Consider the following 17423-nt stretch of genomic DNA (forward strand, 5'->3'; position numbering starts at 1 on the left):
CTCACCGCATCATGATGGTCCCTAAACTGCCAATATGCAAACATAACTAATGACCTAATGAATGTGACACCGCTCAGGAATTCCAATATTCAATTGCAACTGTATTCATCCAATTCATCAAAAAGACAGTAAACCATTAACTAAGCTCTCCCATACACACACCAATCATCCCTCACACTGACACTCCAGTACCGGTGTCAAAGTTTCTGAAATCTTCAGAGACGCGGAATGCACAGACCTTATTCAAGCATGCCCAATCCTAATGAGCTTGTCCATGGCCCAGCACAGCCAGATGGTGAAGAGGAACCCTGCATTGGAACAGTGTGCTATACAACAATACGGGTAGCCTTTGAACCATTCAAAAGCTTCCAACTGCTGAAGTAAACAACTTTTTCCCCGTCTCCACTTCAGGTGTGCTTTAATGGGGGGAACATATTGATTTACATTCAGGGTATGCCACCATGCTGTGGCTACGACACAAGGATACCGCTTGCCTTATTCTCTTGAGGATGCTCATAGCGTTTCATAACAGCTGTTGACCAGCTGGTGCCAAAATTAAGTCATGGCCATGCACAATTCCACCAACACCATTTCCGATACCACTGCAGCTCTTGCAAGGACGTTTCTTGGTGAGGTGGGTGCACTACATTATTATTTTTATTTACATAGCGAAAACATCTTTAGTAGTGTTGTATATAGTACAAAACAAATATTGGTGAATCTCATGAGAAGTCCTGGATGTGGGAATAAGAGATGACCAAGCTAGAAAACAAAAGGGTCTGTTGGGAGGAGCTAAGGTTCCGGGTGGGGTAGTATATTGAGATTAATGAGGAAATGTTTGAATGTCTTCAAGAGGAGGGATTCAGAGACTCCAAATTTCCACTGGAAGTGTAAAATCAAATTAGTACTTGTAACTGTGTGGGGGGGGGGGGGGGTGAATGATCAGCAATGTAAAAACGGCCCTTTCCCCTGGTATTCACAATGTTAATGCCTTATTTCTTCATAATGGGTGTAATAGAGACCTCAAATTTTCATGTTATGTGGTAGACCCCAGTACCCTTATATTTTCATTTGCTTTATCTTGTGATGCTGTGACCAAAAATTTTGCTCTGTAAAGCAGCCGGAGGTCTACTTCATAGCCCTTTTGTGGAGTAGAAATGGCCTTGTCTAGGAGAACTCATGGAGAAGCATGTGATCAGTTTGATGAGCTGATATATAGGGATGGAGTGAACTGTGGGCAGTCTGCCTCTGTACTACTTATGGGTTGGCAAGGTCCCTCAGTAGTATGCAAGCGCTGGCCTGGCGGCATGCATCCTCGATCGGGTGCCTGTGGCTGGACACACTCTGTGCATGACACGACTACGTGCACAAAGCATGCCCAGCTGAGGCGTGCCCCGCCGGGCCAGTGCCTGCGTACTACTGAGGGACCTTGCTGACAGCCAGTGCCTGCGTATTACTGAGGGACCTTGCTGACAGCCAGTGCCTGCGTATTACTGAGGGACCTTGCTGACAGCCAGTGCCTGCGTATTACTGAGGAACCTTGCTGACAGCCAGTGCCTGCGTATTACTGAGGGACCTTGCTGACAGCCAGTGCCCGCGTACTACTGAGGGACCTTGCCGACAGCCAGTGCCCGCGTACTACTGAGAGACCTTGCTGACAGCCAGTGCCTGTGTACTACTGAGGGACCTAGTCGACAGCCAGTGCCTGCGTACTACTGGGATCTTACCAACCCGGAAGTAGCACAGAGGCAGGCTGCCCATGGACTGTTCACAATTAAACAGTTCGCTCCATCCCTACTGATATATGCTGGTCATGATCATGCGTTAAATCAGGAAGTCATCACAGCAAATCAGAACCTTACAAACCTATAAGTACTTCAATGCCAACTCACTGCTAGACCCACTGCAATCTGGATTTCGGTCTGCCCACTCAACTGAAACTGCTCTCACCAAAGTGGTCAATGACCTTGCCTTAGCTAAAGCTGAAGGTAAATACTCCATTCTCCTCCTCCTTGACCTTTCAGCAGCTTTTGACACAGTAGATCATCCCCTACTCCTCCAGTCCATGGGCATTCACAATCTCGCCCTGATCTAGCTTTCATCCTACCTCTCCAACCGCTCCTTCACGACCACCTTCAATGCGTCCTCGTCCACCCCCAACCACCTCTCGGTGGGAGTCCCCCAAGGCTCGGTCCTTGGCCCCCTACTGTTCACCCTATACACATCCTCCATTGGCAAGGTTATCTCCTCCATGGGTTTTAACTATCATCTGTATGCAGATAACACCCAGATCTACCTCCACACCCCTGATATATCCACCACTACCATGGACAAGGTCTCCTCCTGTCTTTCAGCCATCTCCTCCTGGATGTCCGCTAGGTTCCCGACACTAAATCTAGACAAAACGGAATTTATGATCTTCCCACCCTGGCCATCCATGAACCTCCCAGATGTGCATGTCACTGTTAACCACACTACCATTCACCCTACCTCTCAAGCCTGCTGTCTGGGTGTCACCCTGGACTCCGCACTCTCCTTCACTCCCCACATCCAAAACCTCACAAAGTCCTGCAACTTTCAGCTTCGTAACATCTGTAAGAGTCGCCTCCTTTCCTGACCTCTGCCACCACCAAACTCCTCATCCATGCCCTCATAATTTCCCGCCTTGACTACTGCAATGCCCTTCTGTCTGGTCTCCCCATGACCTGAACAGCCCCACTGCAGTCCATCATGAATGCGGCAGCCAAAATTATCCACTGCTCCCATCGCTCCACCATGGCGGATCCCCTCCTTCAATCCCTCCACTGGCTTCCTATCCAGTCCAGAATCAGATTCAAGATACTGTGTCTGACCTACAAATCTGTCCACAAAACATGTCCAACCTACATTTCCGATCTAGCCGCACACTCCGCTCTTCCAATGAACTTTGCCTAACCGCCCCCCGCATCACCCAGTCCCATGCACGCCTCCAGGACTTCTCAAGAGCTGCTCCAACACTATGGAACTCCCTACCTCCACCCATTAGGGCAGCCCCCTCCTTCAACATCTTCAAGAAGGCCCTCAAAACTCACCTTTTCACTCTGGCCTACTACCTCTCACAAGTGCTCTAAACCCACAGCTGAACTCTGGTCCCCTACCTTTCGTGTCCTTACCTCTCCCTCTAGATTGTAAGCCTTTGTGCAGGGTCCTCCTCCTTTTGTGTCCTACCTGATCATGCGCCTCCATTACTGTGAACCCATGCTATGCATCTGAGTGAACCTAACTTACCTAATCTCCATGCTCCCCTCCAGTGACTAAGCATTACCTTGTGCTCATACTGTGCTGCATGAGCTTCAACACACAACCATTTAGCTTCAACACACAACCATTTTTACCAGCTCAACCTTCACCTATAAATTCCTTCTGTCCGCCTGCACCCTCACTCACTACTAACTGCCTTCCCCCCGCTCCACAAGACCACTCTCCCACTCTAACATCTTTCACCACACTCACTGAACAGTATCTTTCCTCACTAATCTCCAAAGCACATCTCACTACCTGTGCCCTGGACCACATTCCCTCTCATCTAATCCCCCAGCTTTCCTCCTCCTTTAATCCCGCTCTAACAACTCTATTCAACCTTTCTATCTCCACTGGCACTTTTCCTTCCTTATTCAAACAAGCTATCATCACACCACTTATCAAAAAATCCACTCTAGATCCAACTTCTCTATCCAATTACCGTCCTGTCTCGCTCCTCCCCTTTGCTTCTAAACTGCTGGAACGTCACATCCATTCAGAATTGTCTGCCTTTCTCTCTACCAACTCATTACTTGACCCCTTTCGATCTGTATTCCGCACACACCATTCCACTGAAACTGTCCTCACAAAAGTTGCTAATGACCTACTGGTAGCTAAATCCAAAGGCGAGTTCTCCATTCTAATACTCCTTGACCTTTCCTCTGCCTTTGACACAGTTGATCATGCTCTGCTCCTGCAGACACTGTCATCTTTAGGAATCAAGGGACAAGCACATTCCTGGATCTCCTCTTATCTCTCTGGCCGCTCTTACACTGTATCCTTCTCTAACACCATTTCCTCCCCACACCCACTGTCTGTTGGTGTACCTCAAGGCTCTGTTCTTGGGCCACTTCTTTTCTCAATCTACACTTGTGGCCTGGGACAACTAATTAACTCTTTTGGCTTCCAGTATCACCTCTATGCGGATGACACCGAAATCTATCTCTCAGCTCCTGATCTGTCATCACTACTATCTAGAGTCCCCGACTGTCTACGTGCCATTTCTGCATTCATGTCCTCCCGCTTCCTCAAACTTAACATGACTAAAACGGAAATTGAGATTTTTCCACCATCGCTATCTGCACCCCCACCAATTGCAACCATAACTGTAGATAACACCCCAATAACCTCAACCACTTAGGCCCGCTGCTTGGGGGTTATACTTGACTCAGAGCTCTCCTTTAAACCTCACATTGCCTCATTAACCACCACCTGCTATTTCCAGCTCAAAAATATATTCCGTATCCGTCCCTTCCTCACACAAGAGGCCACCAAAATGCCTGTTCATGCCTTAATCATCTCCCGCCTAGACTACTGCAACACCCTGCTCTGTGGTCTACCAAAAAACAGGCTAGCACCTCTCCAATCCCTTCTACATTCAGCAGCCCGCCTCATTCTCCTTTCCACATGCTCTTCTGATGCAGCCCCTCTGTGCCATTCCCTCCACTGGCTGCCCATTACCCAGAGGATCCAGTTCAAACTCCTGACTCTAACATACAAAGCCCTCCACGGTTGTCTCCTCCATACATCTCCTCACTAATCTCAAGATATTAACAATTCAAGGTCGGTCGGCACACCAATTCAAGTTCCCAAGCACATTTATTGAATGCACAGCATGACAATTGTTTCGGGGCCACAGAGGGTCCCCTTCATCAGATAAGTGCAGACATATCTGATATGTCTGCACTTATCTGATGAAGGGGACCCTCTGTGGCCCCGAAACAATTGTCATGCTGTGCATTCAATAAATGTGCTTGGGAACTTGAATTGGTGTGCCGACCGACCTTGAATTGTTTGTATTGAACTGATGTCGCTTCTACATCAAGGTTGAGCACCCAACTATTCATGGCAAGGTGTGCCAATCCTAAATCTGTTACCGTATTGTAATCTCAAGATATTGTCCCTCCCGCAACATTCGCTCCTCCCAAGAAATTCTCCTGGCCTCTAAGCTGATCACCTCCTCTCAAGCTCGCATCCAGGACTTTACACGAGCATCATCCCTCCTCTGGAACTCTCTTCCACAACCTGTAGGCCATGCTCCAAACCTGGGCATCTGCAAACGCACTCTTAAAACACACCTTTTCAGACAAGCTTATAACATTCTATAGCCCTTATCTGTCACATTGTAATCAGAGGCAAAGGGTCACTGCCTCATCCATCCTCCACCCCCTGACCTAGTGTGTCCCCCACTACCCATTAGAGTTTAAGCTCGCAAGGGCAGGGTCATCCTCCTAATGTTTACTGCTTTGTAACAATATTTGTGCTGCTTGGAACTCTGCTGTACATTTGTTAGTTGTATCTATGTTCCCCTTTTTGGCTTATTGTGCTTTGTAAAGCGCTGCGGAATATGTTGGCGCTATATAAAGAAAAAATAATAATAATAAAAATAATGATCTTGTCTTTCTTGTATTCAGGAATTGTCATTTTGCTGTATGCCACCCCTAAATATTGTCTGTAACCCAGAGCCGGATTAAGGCTAAATGGGGCCCTAAGCAAAGTAACTGATTTGGGCCCCCCCATCATGTCGTAATAGAATCAGAAGATGCAGCTGCACAGCAATATGCCGCACACACCGGGCAGCCGAGCTACTGGTTGCTATGGGCAACAGCACGCTTTCCTCTGTGGGTGCACAATGCAGGGAATAGCAGCGGCAAAATGCAGAGTGAGAGATGAATGGCTGGGACATTTGCACTCAGGGGCTGGGGCACCCCTGTGAAGAGGGCGCCAGATATCACAGCAGCAGCACTTTCCCCTTGCATCTCCAGCCTGGCAATAGCAGAAAGCTCTGGACACCGCCAAACCGGAAGCCGTTCCCCAGACAGAATTACATAACCACTCCCACCACCGAACAACCAATTTCCTCCCAAACTAGACAGCCACCATGCAGCCTCCATCCCAGTGAATACGATAGTCCAGCAGAGAAGGCAGCCGCAGTGGGGGAGAATGACAGCACCAGATAAATAACATTCACCTATTGCGATCCAAGCAATAGAGGTCCCGTCATCCGGAGCCCATCTGTCTCCTCTAGAGTGCTGCCGCTCTGTTACTACTACTTTTACTACTTCCTACTTCCTGTCTGATCTGAGAATCAGGAAGTTCAGAGCGATCGGCTGCACTGTAGAAGAGACAGATGGGTTTCAGATGACGGGATCTCTATCGCTTGGATCATGGATAGGTGAGTGAGCGTTTGCCATCTGCTGCTATCATTCTTGCTGCAGCTGTGGTTCTCTGTGGGAAGGGAGGGTGGAGTGGGCAGCGGCAGAGCGCACAGTAGCAGTAGGGGGACCTAGGAGGAGAGCCTGGCTCTGAAGACAATCAGCAGCGCACGGCATCATTTGACAAGACAAGACAAATAACATTTATATCGCGCTTTTCTCCTGGTGGACTCAAAGCGCCAGAGCTGCAGCCACTAGGACGTGCCCTATAGGCAGTAGCAGTGTTAGAGAGACTTGCCTACGGTCTCCTACTGAATAGGTGCTGGCTTACTGAACAGGCAGAGCTGAGATTCGAACCCTGGTCTCCTGTGTCAGCGGCAGAGCCCTTAAAGGGACTCCAAGCAGTGCCTGTGGATATGCCTTTAAGCATACCCACAACTAATTCATTACATCCTCACACCTACCAGCATGATGTTTGTAATTATATCCCCCTGGGTTCCTTATATTTCATTGCATTGTGCTGAATCGAGCTGCCAACTTTGGAGAAAAGTCGTCCTGTGGCCGTGATTTCGATCGTGAAAATATCGAAAACTAAAAGGCATAGAGCAGCCGTTTATATATCATTGGAAAGAGGAGAAAGAGAGCTTTAAAATGATATGCATCTTTCCATAGTTACTGCACTGCTCAGAGTCCCTTTAACCATTATACCATCCAGCCACCGCTGACTTTGGAGAAAAGTCATCCTGTGGCCGCGATTTCGATCGCGAAAATATCAAAAACTAAAAGGCATAGAGCAGCCGTTTATATATCTTTGGAAAGAGGAGAAAGAGAGCTTTAAAATGATATGCATCTTTCCATAGTTACTGCACTGCTCAGAGTCCCTTTAACCATTATATCATCCAGCCACCGCTGACTTTGGAGAAAAGTTGTCCTGTGGCTGTGATTTTGATCGTGAAAATATCGAAAACTAAAAGGCATAGAGCAGCTGTTTATATATCATTGGAATGAGGAAAAAGAGAGCTTTAAAATGATATGAATCTTTCCATAGTTACTGCACTGCTCAGAGTCCCTTTAACCATTATACCATCCAGCCACCGCTGACTTTGGAGAAAAGTTGTCCTGTGGCCACGATTTCGATCGCGAAAATATCGAAAACTAAAAGGCATAGAGCAGGTGTTTATATATCATTGGAAAGAGGAGAAAGAGAGCTTTAAAATGATATGCATCTTTCCATAGTTACTGCACTGCTGAGAGTCCCTTTAACCATTATACCATCCAGCCACCGTTGACAGGATGGCAAGGGCTGGTTTATGTGCTGATGGGGCCCCTTTGACTCTGAATGGGGCCCCAAGCGACTGCTTTTGTTGCCTGGTCGGTAAACCCTGCTGTAACCTAAACTAATGTCCAGCGCTGCGTAATATGTTGGCGCTTTATAAATACAATAAATAATCTATCAGCTGATCAAACTGATCACAAGCTTCTCTGTGAGTTCTCCTAAGCAGGGCCATCCCTATTGCAGAGATATGAAGCATCAATGTCAAGATTTTAGGAATTATGTATACATCGTTTACAGAGCCATCCACAAACCAAAAGTAAAAGGTTGAATCATTCACAAAAACTAAACTACAAGCATTGCAGTCAGGTGGTTGGACGTCAAACGGACCGCCGCACTCGCTAGATTTGTGCGTCCAGTATACTGTGTCTGCAGTAGGAGGACGCTTCTATGGAATTTTGCATGTATCACCCGCTTCTGGTAGTCAGAAAGATGACGGCAGCACAGCTTCCCTCCCCCACCAGCGCTCACTGAGCATGGAACAACTGAGCCTTCTTTTGGGGATGACGCGCTTCCTCTCCTAGCTCAGCTGTCACGCTGTGTGACCAATCCGGTGACGCTGCTGTATGTCGTCAGAGGGGTCCTGTGCAGCTGACGATGGCAGTGGGGCGGGCGCAGTGATCTCGGTGCCGGACGGGGAGGACCGGTTGGACGGGTGAAGGAACACCAGCCCCGTCAGCCGCAGCTGTAGTAGCCCAGTTCCCTCAGCTAGCCATGGAACTGCGTGTCCAGAGCAGCCGGCTCCTCGCCCTGTGTGCGCTGCTGCTGCTGGCGGGCCTGAGCCGGGCGGTACCGGAGGATGACGGCACACACCGCGAGCCCCCGCTGCCGCACAGACCAGAGCAGCAGGCCCGTCCTGAGGTGAGGCACCTGCATGAGGCCTGACAGTCTACACACAGCACCTGTGGAAGCAGAGATGCAGCAGTTGCCCATAGCAACTAGTGTTATTTAGCAAATCTGGGTGATGTAAAGGGAGCAGTGCATAAAAACAAAATCTGAACTTACCTGGGGCTTTCTGCAGCTCACTGTAGGTTGGGAGGTCCCTCGGCGTCCTGGCCCATCTCCCAGGCCCTGCTCTGAAATGGCTCCCGGCGACACCGGGACCGAGTGTTGGGCTCCCTCTTCCTGAAAGGTAACGTCAGTCATCATCACGCCGGTGTCATGTCAGAAATTGCAGCCCGAATGCAGCCCTGCACGCTGAAGGATAAACATCATCGCGTACTAGAGCATCAGGCTACACGTCTTCAGTACGCGACAATTAAAAAGCGTATGCCCGTTTTTATGCAGCTGAATTGTGTTGAACGTTGCGGCCGCCTCCGCCCATCACCGCTGTCATTAGCATACTAACCTCCTACAGCCCTCCCTGATATCCTCCGTATCATCCTATAGAAGGTAGATATGCTCGTATTGCCTTCGAGTTAAATGATAGAGGATGGGTGGATGTGGTGTTGCTGCGCACGACTATCTATTTCAATTGTTTTTTAGAAATCAAAGTAAACCTGTGATGGTATATGATTGATCATGCCCCGCCTTCACACTACCTTGTAAGAGAATTGAACTGCAGCGTTGGAGGATGACGTAGCACGCACGTCCCACAGCCGCATGCGCAGAACCAACAGAGCTGCAAAATCTGAGAGGCTGCAATAGCTGACATGACACCGGCCACTTCGCTTCATCATGGCGGCCAGCATGACAGTACTGCAAATGCGTGGTTTAATTGCGCATGCGTGAAGACACGAGGTGGCCGGCGTGATGACTACTGACGTCATCTTTCCGGAAGAGGGAGCCCGACACTCGGTCCCGGTGTCGCCGGGAGCCATTTCGAAGCAGGGACTGGGAGATGGGCCAGAAGGACACCGAGGGACCTCCTGTCCTACGGTGGGCTGCAGAAAGCCCCAGGTAAGTTCAGATTTTGTTTTTTTATGCACTGCTCGGAGTCCATTTAAAGGGACTAAGAAATAATGGAAGGAAAACGTTTTAAAAATACCTGGGACTTCCTCCAGCCCCATATGCTCCGATAGCTCTCACGCCGCTGTCCTCCTCTGCTTGCAGCGCCAGTATCGGTTCTCCACACTTCCTTCAGTCGGCGCCAGTCTGACGTAAGAGAGTTGCGCTCTTTGCGTATCTCTCCAGCAGCTGTTGGAGAGATATGTAGAGGGCGCACTTCACCGGCGTTGACTGGCCCCAACTGACAGAAGTACCGGCGCTGAGACCAGAGGAGGACAGCAATGTGGGAGCGATCAGAGCGTATGGTTCTGGAGGAAGCCCCAGGTATGTATAAAACGTTTTGCTTCCATCATCTCTGAGTCCCTTTAAAAGTCAAAAGTTACTTATCTTGGGAGAGGGAAGCCTTTGGATCCTACCTAGTCTTCCTCATCCCTCCATTCCTGGGTGCTGGGACCCCTGTAGTTATACGTAACTCGATCACGCATGCGCAATAGCACAGGCTGTGTCCGTTCAGCTCCATGCTAGCGCGCAGGCGCTAGCTGCCTGTGCAGTGTGGGCAACCTCAGTCAACAAGGCTTTGTTGACAGGCTTGTGAGAGTCTCAGGCCTAGTGCACACCAGAGCGGTTCTGCTGCGGTTTGCGATCCGCTTGCGGGTGCGGATCCGCTAGGGTATTGTATTTCAATGGGCTGGTGCACACCAGAGCGGGAGGCGTTTTGCAGAAACGCATACTCCCGGGCTGCTGCAGATTTTGGATTGCGGATGCGTTTCTGCCTTAATGCTAAGTATAGGAAAAACGCAAACCGCTCTGAAAAACGGCACTTCAGAGCGGTTTGCCAGGCGTTTTTGTTACAGTAGCTGTTCAGTAACAGCTTTACTGTAACAATACATGAAATCTACTACACCAAAAACGCTTCACAAAACCGCAAAATGCTAGCTGAAACGCTACAGAAAAAGAAGAAAAAGTGCTTCAAAATCTGCTAGCATTTTGCGGATCTGCTAGCGGTTTTTGGTGTGCACCAGGCCTATGTGCTGGAATGTTGAGGAGGGTGATGGAGGAAAGCTCAGGAGGTTTATCTCCCCCAAGGTAAGTACCCTGTGTAGAAGTTTTTTCCCCCCAGGTTTACTTTGAGATTCGAATTCTCGCTGAAATTTTCTCCAGTTAGGGCAATGTCACGCGGGTAACTAAGTCACTAGCAGCTGGTGTTAGGTAGGTTTCACAGTCTAGTTGAGTGGACTAATGCTGCTTCCTGTTTGTGGCAATTTGGCACTATTTTGTAAGAAATTGGGGACACAGTGGTAAACGCTACCTATAAAAGAAGCACTAAAATTGCTCATCCAGGACCTTCACCCTTGACTGCCGCATCTGCTTGTGCAACTTTACTAAACCCATTCAGTAGTGGTTGGACCCCTTTTTATTCCAAATTAGTGGTTGTCACCAGCAGCGGTTGGTCTATGAGGTGTTCCACTTGGTCACCTCAACGAGAATACGGTTTCACACTTTTCTCTGAGAAAAATGCTAACTTTTTTGACCCTTGAAGTTTTATTTTTTTTACAGTTTGTCTTTGTTACTTCATGCACATTTTGCCACAATACCTGTGGTCTCCAGGGACAGAAAGTTACATACTTACCTAGGTATAGTCCAGATGCTTCCCTGGTCCTCCACACCAGTGATCTGCAAACTTGGCTTTCCAGCTGTTAAGGAACTAGAAGTCCCACAATGCATTGCAGGAGTCTGACAACCACAGTCATGATTTATAAAGGCAAATGCATTGTGGGACTTGTAGTTCCTTAACAGCTGTAGAGTCAAGTTTGCAGATCACTGCTCCACACCACAACCGCTGGCTAGGACCCTCTGACCATTTTGGAACTTGCATAGCGCATGTGCAGAACAGCTGCAAGAACGTATCCAACAATTTTATTAGATACGTGCATTGGGTTTAAATGAGGCAATGGGGTAGGTTTGAGGGACATGTGCAGCCTCTGGACTATACAGAGGCTTTCCTCTATCTAGAGAAGTATAACTTTTTGTCCTCCTGAGACTACAGGATCATTTTAAAAATTATTAATTAGAAACTGCGCAGGGAGCGCAAAATAATGCTGCAGGTTGTACGCTTTTCCCCCCCCTGCATATGAAAATCACATTTAGATATAAACAAGTACATTGACTTAAATTGGTCATAAGTTCTAATATAAATGTGCATGTGGGAAAATGCTTTTAAAACCTTGTCTAATAGAAATAAGCTTCATATTTGACTTTACATGAACTCTTTGTTACAGGAGTTAGTGGAGACTGCCAAACATTGCATGGGGCCTATGAGATTTGTAAAATTACCTGTATACATGTGGCACTGTTGTTGCAAAAAGGGGTACCTTTAATCCACGGGTGTACAAGGCCTGACAGCTGTTTCACTTAAAACAAAAGCTTCTTCAGATGCCAATCAAAAGGTTCCTTTGATTGGCCTCTGAAGAAGCTTTTGTTTTAAGTGAAACAGCTGTCAGGCCTTCCCTCACCCCCACTGTACACCCTGATGTGTCACTGCACCGTGGATTAAAGGTACCCTCTTTTGCAACAACAGTGCTTCCTCTCCATTGATTACTGCATTGATTGTCTCTGAGTTGTACGTTGAAGCATGGAGTACATTATCCAGTGAACCCAGTATCCTGTCCTCCACATCTAGTGCCAGTCTCTCTGTTTTCAATATTGACCCGTATACATTTAATCTAAACTTGACGAGAGCCCTTGTACAATTAACTATTCTCCCTATTTCCTCAAGGGAGATTTTTTTTCTCATCTTAAAAATAAAACATTTTTTTGGGCAAGTTGCAGCTAATAATGACCTCCCCACCCGATAATCAAGCATGTGTACAGAGGCTTGCAACCCCCAACCTGCAAACGATCCGCCCGTTAGATCAACTCATTCCCTGCGATTGCCAATCCAAATGTCTTCTCCGCAACCCCCCCCCCGCCATTACCCACGTGCTCCGTTGTCCCTCCGCCTCCCTGCATAGCAATGCAGTGCGTTGTCAGCTACACTGCTTACTCGGGTCTGTGCAGCCTGGCCAAGAGATTTCACCCGTGGAAATGGGTCTGGATCCCCGACGAGTGACATCCATTAACCTCCTTAGCGGTAACCCCGTGTGTGACACGGGGTAAGCCGCCGGAGGGTGCCGCTCAGGCCCTGCTGGGCCGATTTACTTAATTTTTTTTTTTTGCTGGACGCAGCTAGCACTTTGCTAGCTGCGCCAGCACCCCGATCGCCGCCGCCGCGCGCTCGATCGCCGCTATCCGGTGCGGCGCGCGCCCCCCCCCCCCCCCCCCAGACCCCGAGCGCTGCCTGGCCAATCAGTGCTAGGCAGCGCCGAGGGGTGGATCGGGTCTCCCAATGACGTCCCGACGGCGCTGACGTCATTCCGCCCCGTCGCCATGGCGACGGGGGAAGCCCTCCAGGAAATCCCGTTCTTTGAACGGGATTTCCTGATCGCCTATCGCCGGAGGCGATCGGCGGGGCTGGGGGGATGCCGCTGAGCAGCGGCTATCATGTAGCGAGCCCTCGGCTCGCTACATAAATTTAAAAAAAAAATAATTAAAAAAAAAAACTGCTGCGCTGCCCCCTGGCGGTATTTTTCATACCGCCAAGGGGGTTAATGGTGTGTACGCACCTTACTGCATTTTTTCAGTGACAGAGGGGCTGTGTTATTGATAAGATAAGAAAATATCTTCTGTAATGCTGGGTACACACGGTAAGATTTTCCGCTCGATTCTCTTTACTTTACGGTTTCCTTATCTTTTTCCATTCACTGTTATGAGAAATCGAGCGCGGAAACGATCGAGAGCAGTATCGGACATGACGGATTTTATCAATCTGATCCATCTATTGCATAGAAAATCGTACCGTGTTTTAAGCATAAGAGGATTCTGAAAAGATAATTGAATTAGGACCAAGGCAGTTTTCCTCCCTCTAAAATGAGCTCAATCTCCCTTGGGTTGAAAGAGATCCATGAACAGCTCTAATTAGATTGTGAAAACTGATGGTTGATACTTGACAGCTGGCTGAATAATCAAATTGTTGGGTAATTTACTACCAGTAAGACCGGTTTACAGTGATTGCACTGCATCAGCGTGTCAATTGCCACCTAGATGTGGTGCCAGTGCAACTTATATGCAACGCATCCGCTGTAGCACACAAAGCACTGCTACATGCTTTTTCTTCTAGCACACAGCAGTTGCATTGTCATCACATAGAGGCATGGAATCTGCCCAGTGATGCAGTGGCGCAGTACATTCACTGCCATAAAGGCTGGCCAATGAGATGCAAATAGTTCCAAGTTGATGTGGGATTAGTCAAATTTCACATGCAAATTTATACACCTTAAAGGGATACTGTAGGGGGGTCGGGGGAAAATGAGCTGAACTTACCTGGGGCTTCTAATGGTCCCCCGCAGACATCCTGTGCCCGCGCAGCCACTCACCGATACTCCGGCCCCGCCTCCAGTTCACTTCTGGAATTTCTGACTTTAAAGTCAGAAAACCACTGCGCCTGCGTTGCCATGTCCTTACTCCCGCTGATGTCACCAGGAGTGTACTGCGCAGACACAGACCATACTTGGCCTGCGCTGTTCGCTCTTGATGACATCAGCGGGATCGAGGACATGGCAACGCAGGCGCAGTGGTTTTCTGACTTTAAAGTCAGAAATTCCAGAAGTGAACCGGAGGCGGGGCCGGAGCATCGGTGAGTTGCTGCGCCAACACAGGATGTCTGCGGGGGACCGTTAGAAGCCCCGGGTAAGTTCAACTCATTTTCCCCCGACCCCCCCCCCCCCCCCTATAGTATCCCTTTAACCACTTCCCGACCGCCTAACGCACAGAGGCGGCCGGGAAGTGGAGCCCTGAAGGACCGGCTCACCCACAGAGGCGGCGGTTCTTCTAAGGGCATGGGCGGAGCGATCGCGTCATCCGTGACGCGATCCTCCGCCGGCGCCTGTCACCGCTCGCTCGCCGCAACATCCCGCCGGCTATACGGAAGCGCCGGCGGGATGTTAACCCCGCGATCGCCGCATACAAAGTGTATAATACACTTTGTAATGTTTACAAAGTGTATTATACAGGCTGCCTCCTGCCCTGGTGGTCCCAGTGTCCGAGGGACCACCAGGGCAGGCTGCAGCCACCCTAGTCTGCACCCAAGCACACTGATTTCTCCCCCCCTGCCCCAGATCGCCCACAGCACCCATCAGACCCCCCCCTGCCCACCCCCCATACCCCTGTTTGCACCCAATCACCCCCCTAATCACCCATCAATCACTCCCTGTCACTATCTATCAACATCTGCTATTTTTTTTTTTTATCCCCCCCCCTGCTCCCTGCCCCCTCCTGATCACCCCCCACCCCTCAGATTCTCCCCAGACCCCCCCCCCCAGACCACCCCCCCCCTGTTTACTGTATGCATCTATCCCCCTGATCACCTGTCAATCACCTGTCAATCACCTGTCAATCACCTGTCAATCACCTGTCAATCACCTGTCAATCACCTGTCAATCACCCCCTGTCACTGCCACCCATCAATCAGCCCCTAACCTGCCCCTTGCGGGCAATCTGATCACCCCCCCACACCAATAGATCGCCCACAGATCCGACATCAGATCACCTCCCAAATCCATTGTTTACATCTATTCTCTCCTCTAAACACCCACTAATTACCCATCAATCACCCATCAATCACCACCTGTCACTTTTACCTATCAGATCAGACCCTAATCTGCCCCTTGCGGGCACCCAATCACCCGCCCACACGCTCAGATTGCCCTCTGACCCCCCCTTATCAATTCACCAGTGCATTAATTACATCTGTTCTTCCCTGTAATAACCCACTGATCACCTGTCAATCACCTATCACCCATCAATCACCCCCTGTCACTGCCACCCAACAATCAGCCCCTAACCTGCCCCTTGCGGGCAATCTGATCACCCACCCACACCATTAGATCGCCCGCAAACCCGCCGTCAGATTACCTCCCAAATGTATCGTTTACATCTGTTATCTTCTCTAAACACCCACTAATTACCCATCAATCACCCCCTATCACCACCTGTCACTGTTACCTATCAGATCAGACCCTAATCTGCCCCTTGCGGGCACCCAATCACCCGCCCACACGCTCAGATTGCCCTCAGACCCCCCCCCTTCTTATCAGTTCGCCAGTGCATTAATTACATCTGTCCTTCCCTGTAATAACCCACTGATCACCTGTCAATCACCTATCACCCATCAATCACCCCCTGTCACTGCCACCCAACAATCAGCCCCTAACCTGCCCCTTGCGGGCAATCTGATCACCCACCCACACCAATAGATCACCCGCAGATCCGACATCAGATCACCACCCAAGCGCAGCGTTTACATCTATTCTCTCCTCTAAACACCCACTAATTACCCATCAATCACCCATCAATCACCCCCTATCACCACCTGTCACTGTTACCTATCAGATCAGACCCTAATCTGCCCCTTGCGGGCACCCAATCACCCGCCCACACGCTCAGATTGCCCTCAGACCCCCCCTTATCAATTCGCCAGTGCAATATTTACATCTGTTCTCCCCTGTAATAACCCACTGATTACCTGTCAATCACCTATCAATCACCCATCAATCACCCCCTGTCACTGCCACCCATCAATCACCCGCTGTCACTGCCACCCATCAATCAGCCCCTAACCTGCCCCTTGCGGGCAAACTGATCACCCACCCACACCAATAGATCGCCCGCAGATCCGACATCAGATCACCACCCAAGCGCAGTGTTTCCATCTATTCTCTACCCTAAACACCCACTAATTACCCATCAATCACCCCCTGTCACTGCTACCTATCATATTAGACCCCTATCTGCCCCTAGGGCACTCAATCACCCGCCCACACCCTCAGAATGCCCTCAGACCCCAGCCCTGATCACCTCGCCAGTGCATTGCTTGCATCTATTCCCCCCTCTAATCACACCTTGAGACACCCATCAATCACCTCCTGTCACCCCCTAGCACACCTACCCATCAGATCAGGCCCCAATTTGCCCCGTGTGGGCTCCTGATCACTCGGCCAAACCCTCAGACCCCCTTCCGATCACCTCCCCAGTGCATTGATTGCATCTATTTTCCCCTCTAACCACCCCCTGAGACACCCATCAATCACCTCCTGTCACCCCCCTAGCACTCCTATCCATCAGATCAGGCCTAATACAACCTGTCATCTAAAAGGCCACCCTGCTTATGACCGGTTCCACAAAATTCGCCCCCTCATAGACCACCTGTCATCAAAATTTGCAGATGCTTATACCCCTGAATAGTCATTTTGAGACATTTGGTTTCCAGACTACTCACGGTTTTGGGCCTGTAAAATGCCAGGGCGGTATAGGAACCCCACAAGTGACCCCATTTTAGAAAAAAAGACACCCCAAGGTATTCTGTTAGGTGTATGACGAGTTCATAGAAGATTTTATTTGTTGTCAAAAGTTAGCGGAAATTAATTTTTATTGTTTTTTTTTCACAAAGTGTCATTTTTCACTAACTTGTGACAAAAAATAAAATCTTCTATGAACTCGCCATACACCTAACGGAATACCTTGGGGTGTCTTCTTTCTAAAATGGGGTCACTTGTGGGGTTCCTATAATGCCCTGGCATTTTAGGGGCCCTAAACCGCGAGGAGTAGTCTAGAAA

The 17423-nt window shown here is 49.2% G+C and overlaps 1 protein-coding gene across 1 annotated transcript in view; it reads left to right on the forward strand.

Moving 5' to 3' along the window:
- Nucleotides 1–8255: 8255 nt before the first annotated feature.
- Nucleotides 8256–17423, forward strand: part of TMEM165 (transmembrane protein 165) — a 47241-nt gene continuing 38073 nt past the window's right edge. The window contains exon 1 of the mRNA XM_068278576.1: nt 8256–8628. Within this exon, the coding sequence (XP_068134677.1) occupies nt 8482–8628 (147 nt within the window). The 5' untranslated portion in view covers nt 8256–8481. The remainder of the gene's footprint in view (nt 8629–17423) is intronic.

Source organism: Hyperolius riggenbachi, chromosome 1 (genome assembly GCF_040937935.1).
Source record: "Hyperolius riggenbachi isolate aHypRig1 chromosome 1, aHypRig1.pri, whole genome shotgun sequence".
Lineage (NCBI taxonomy): Eukaryota > Metazoa > Chordata > Amphibia > Anura > Hyperoliidae > Hyperolius > Hyperolius riggenbachi.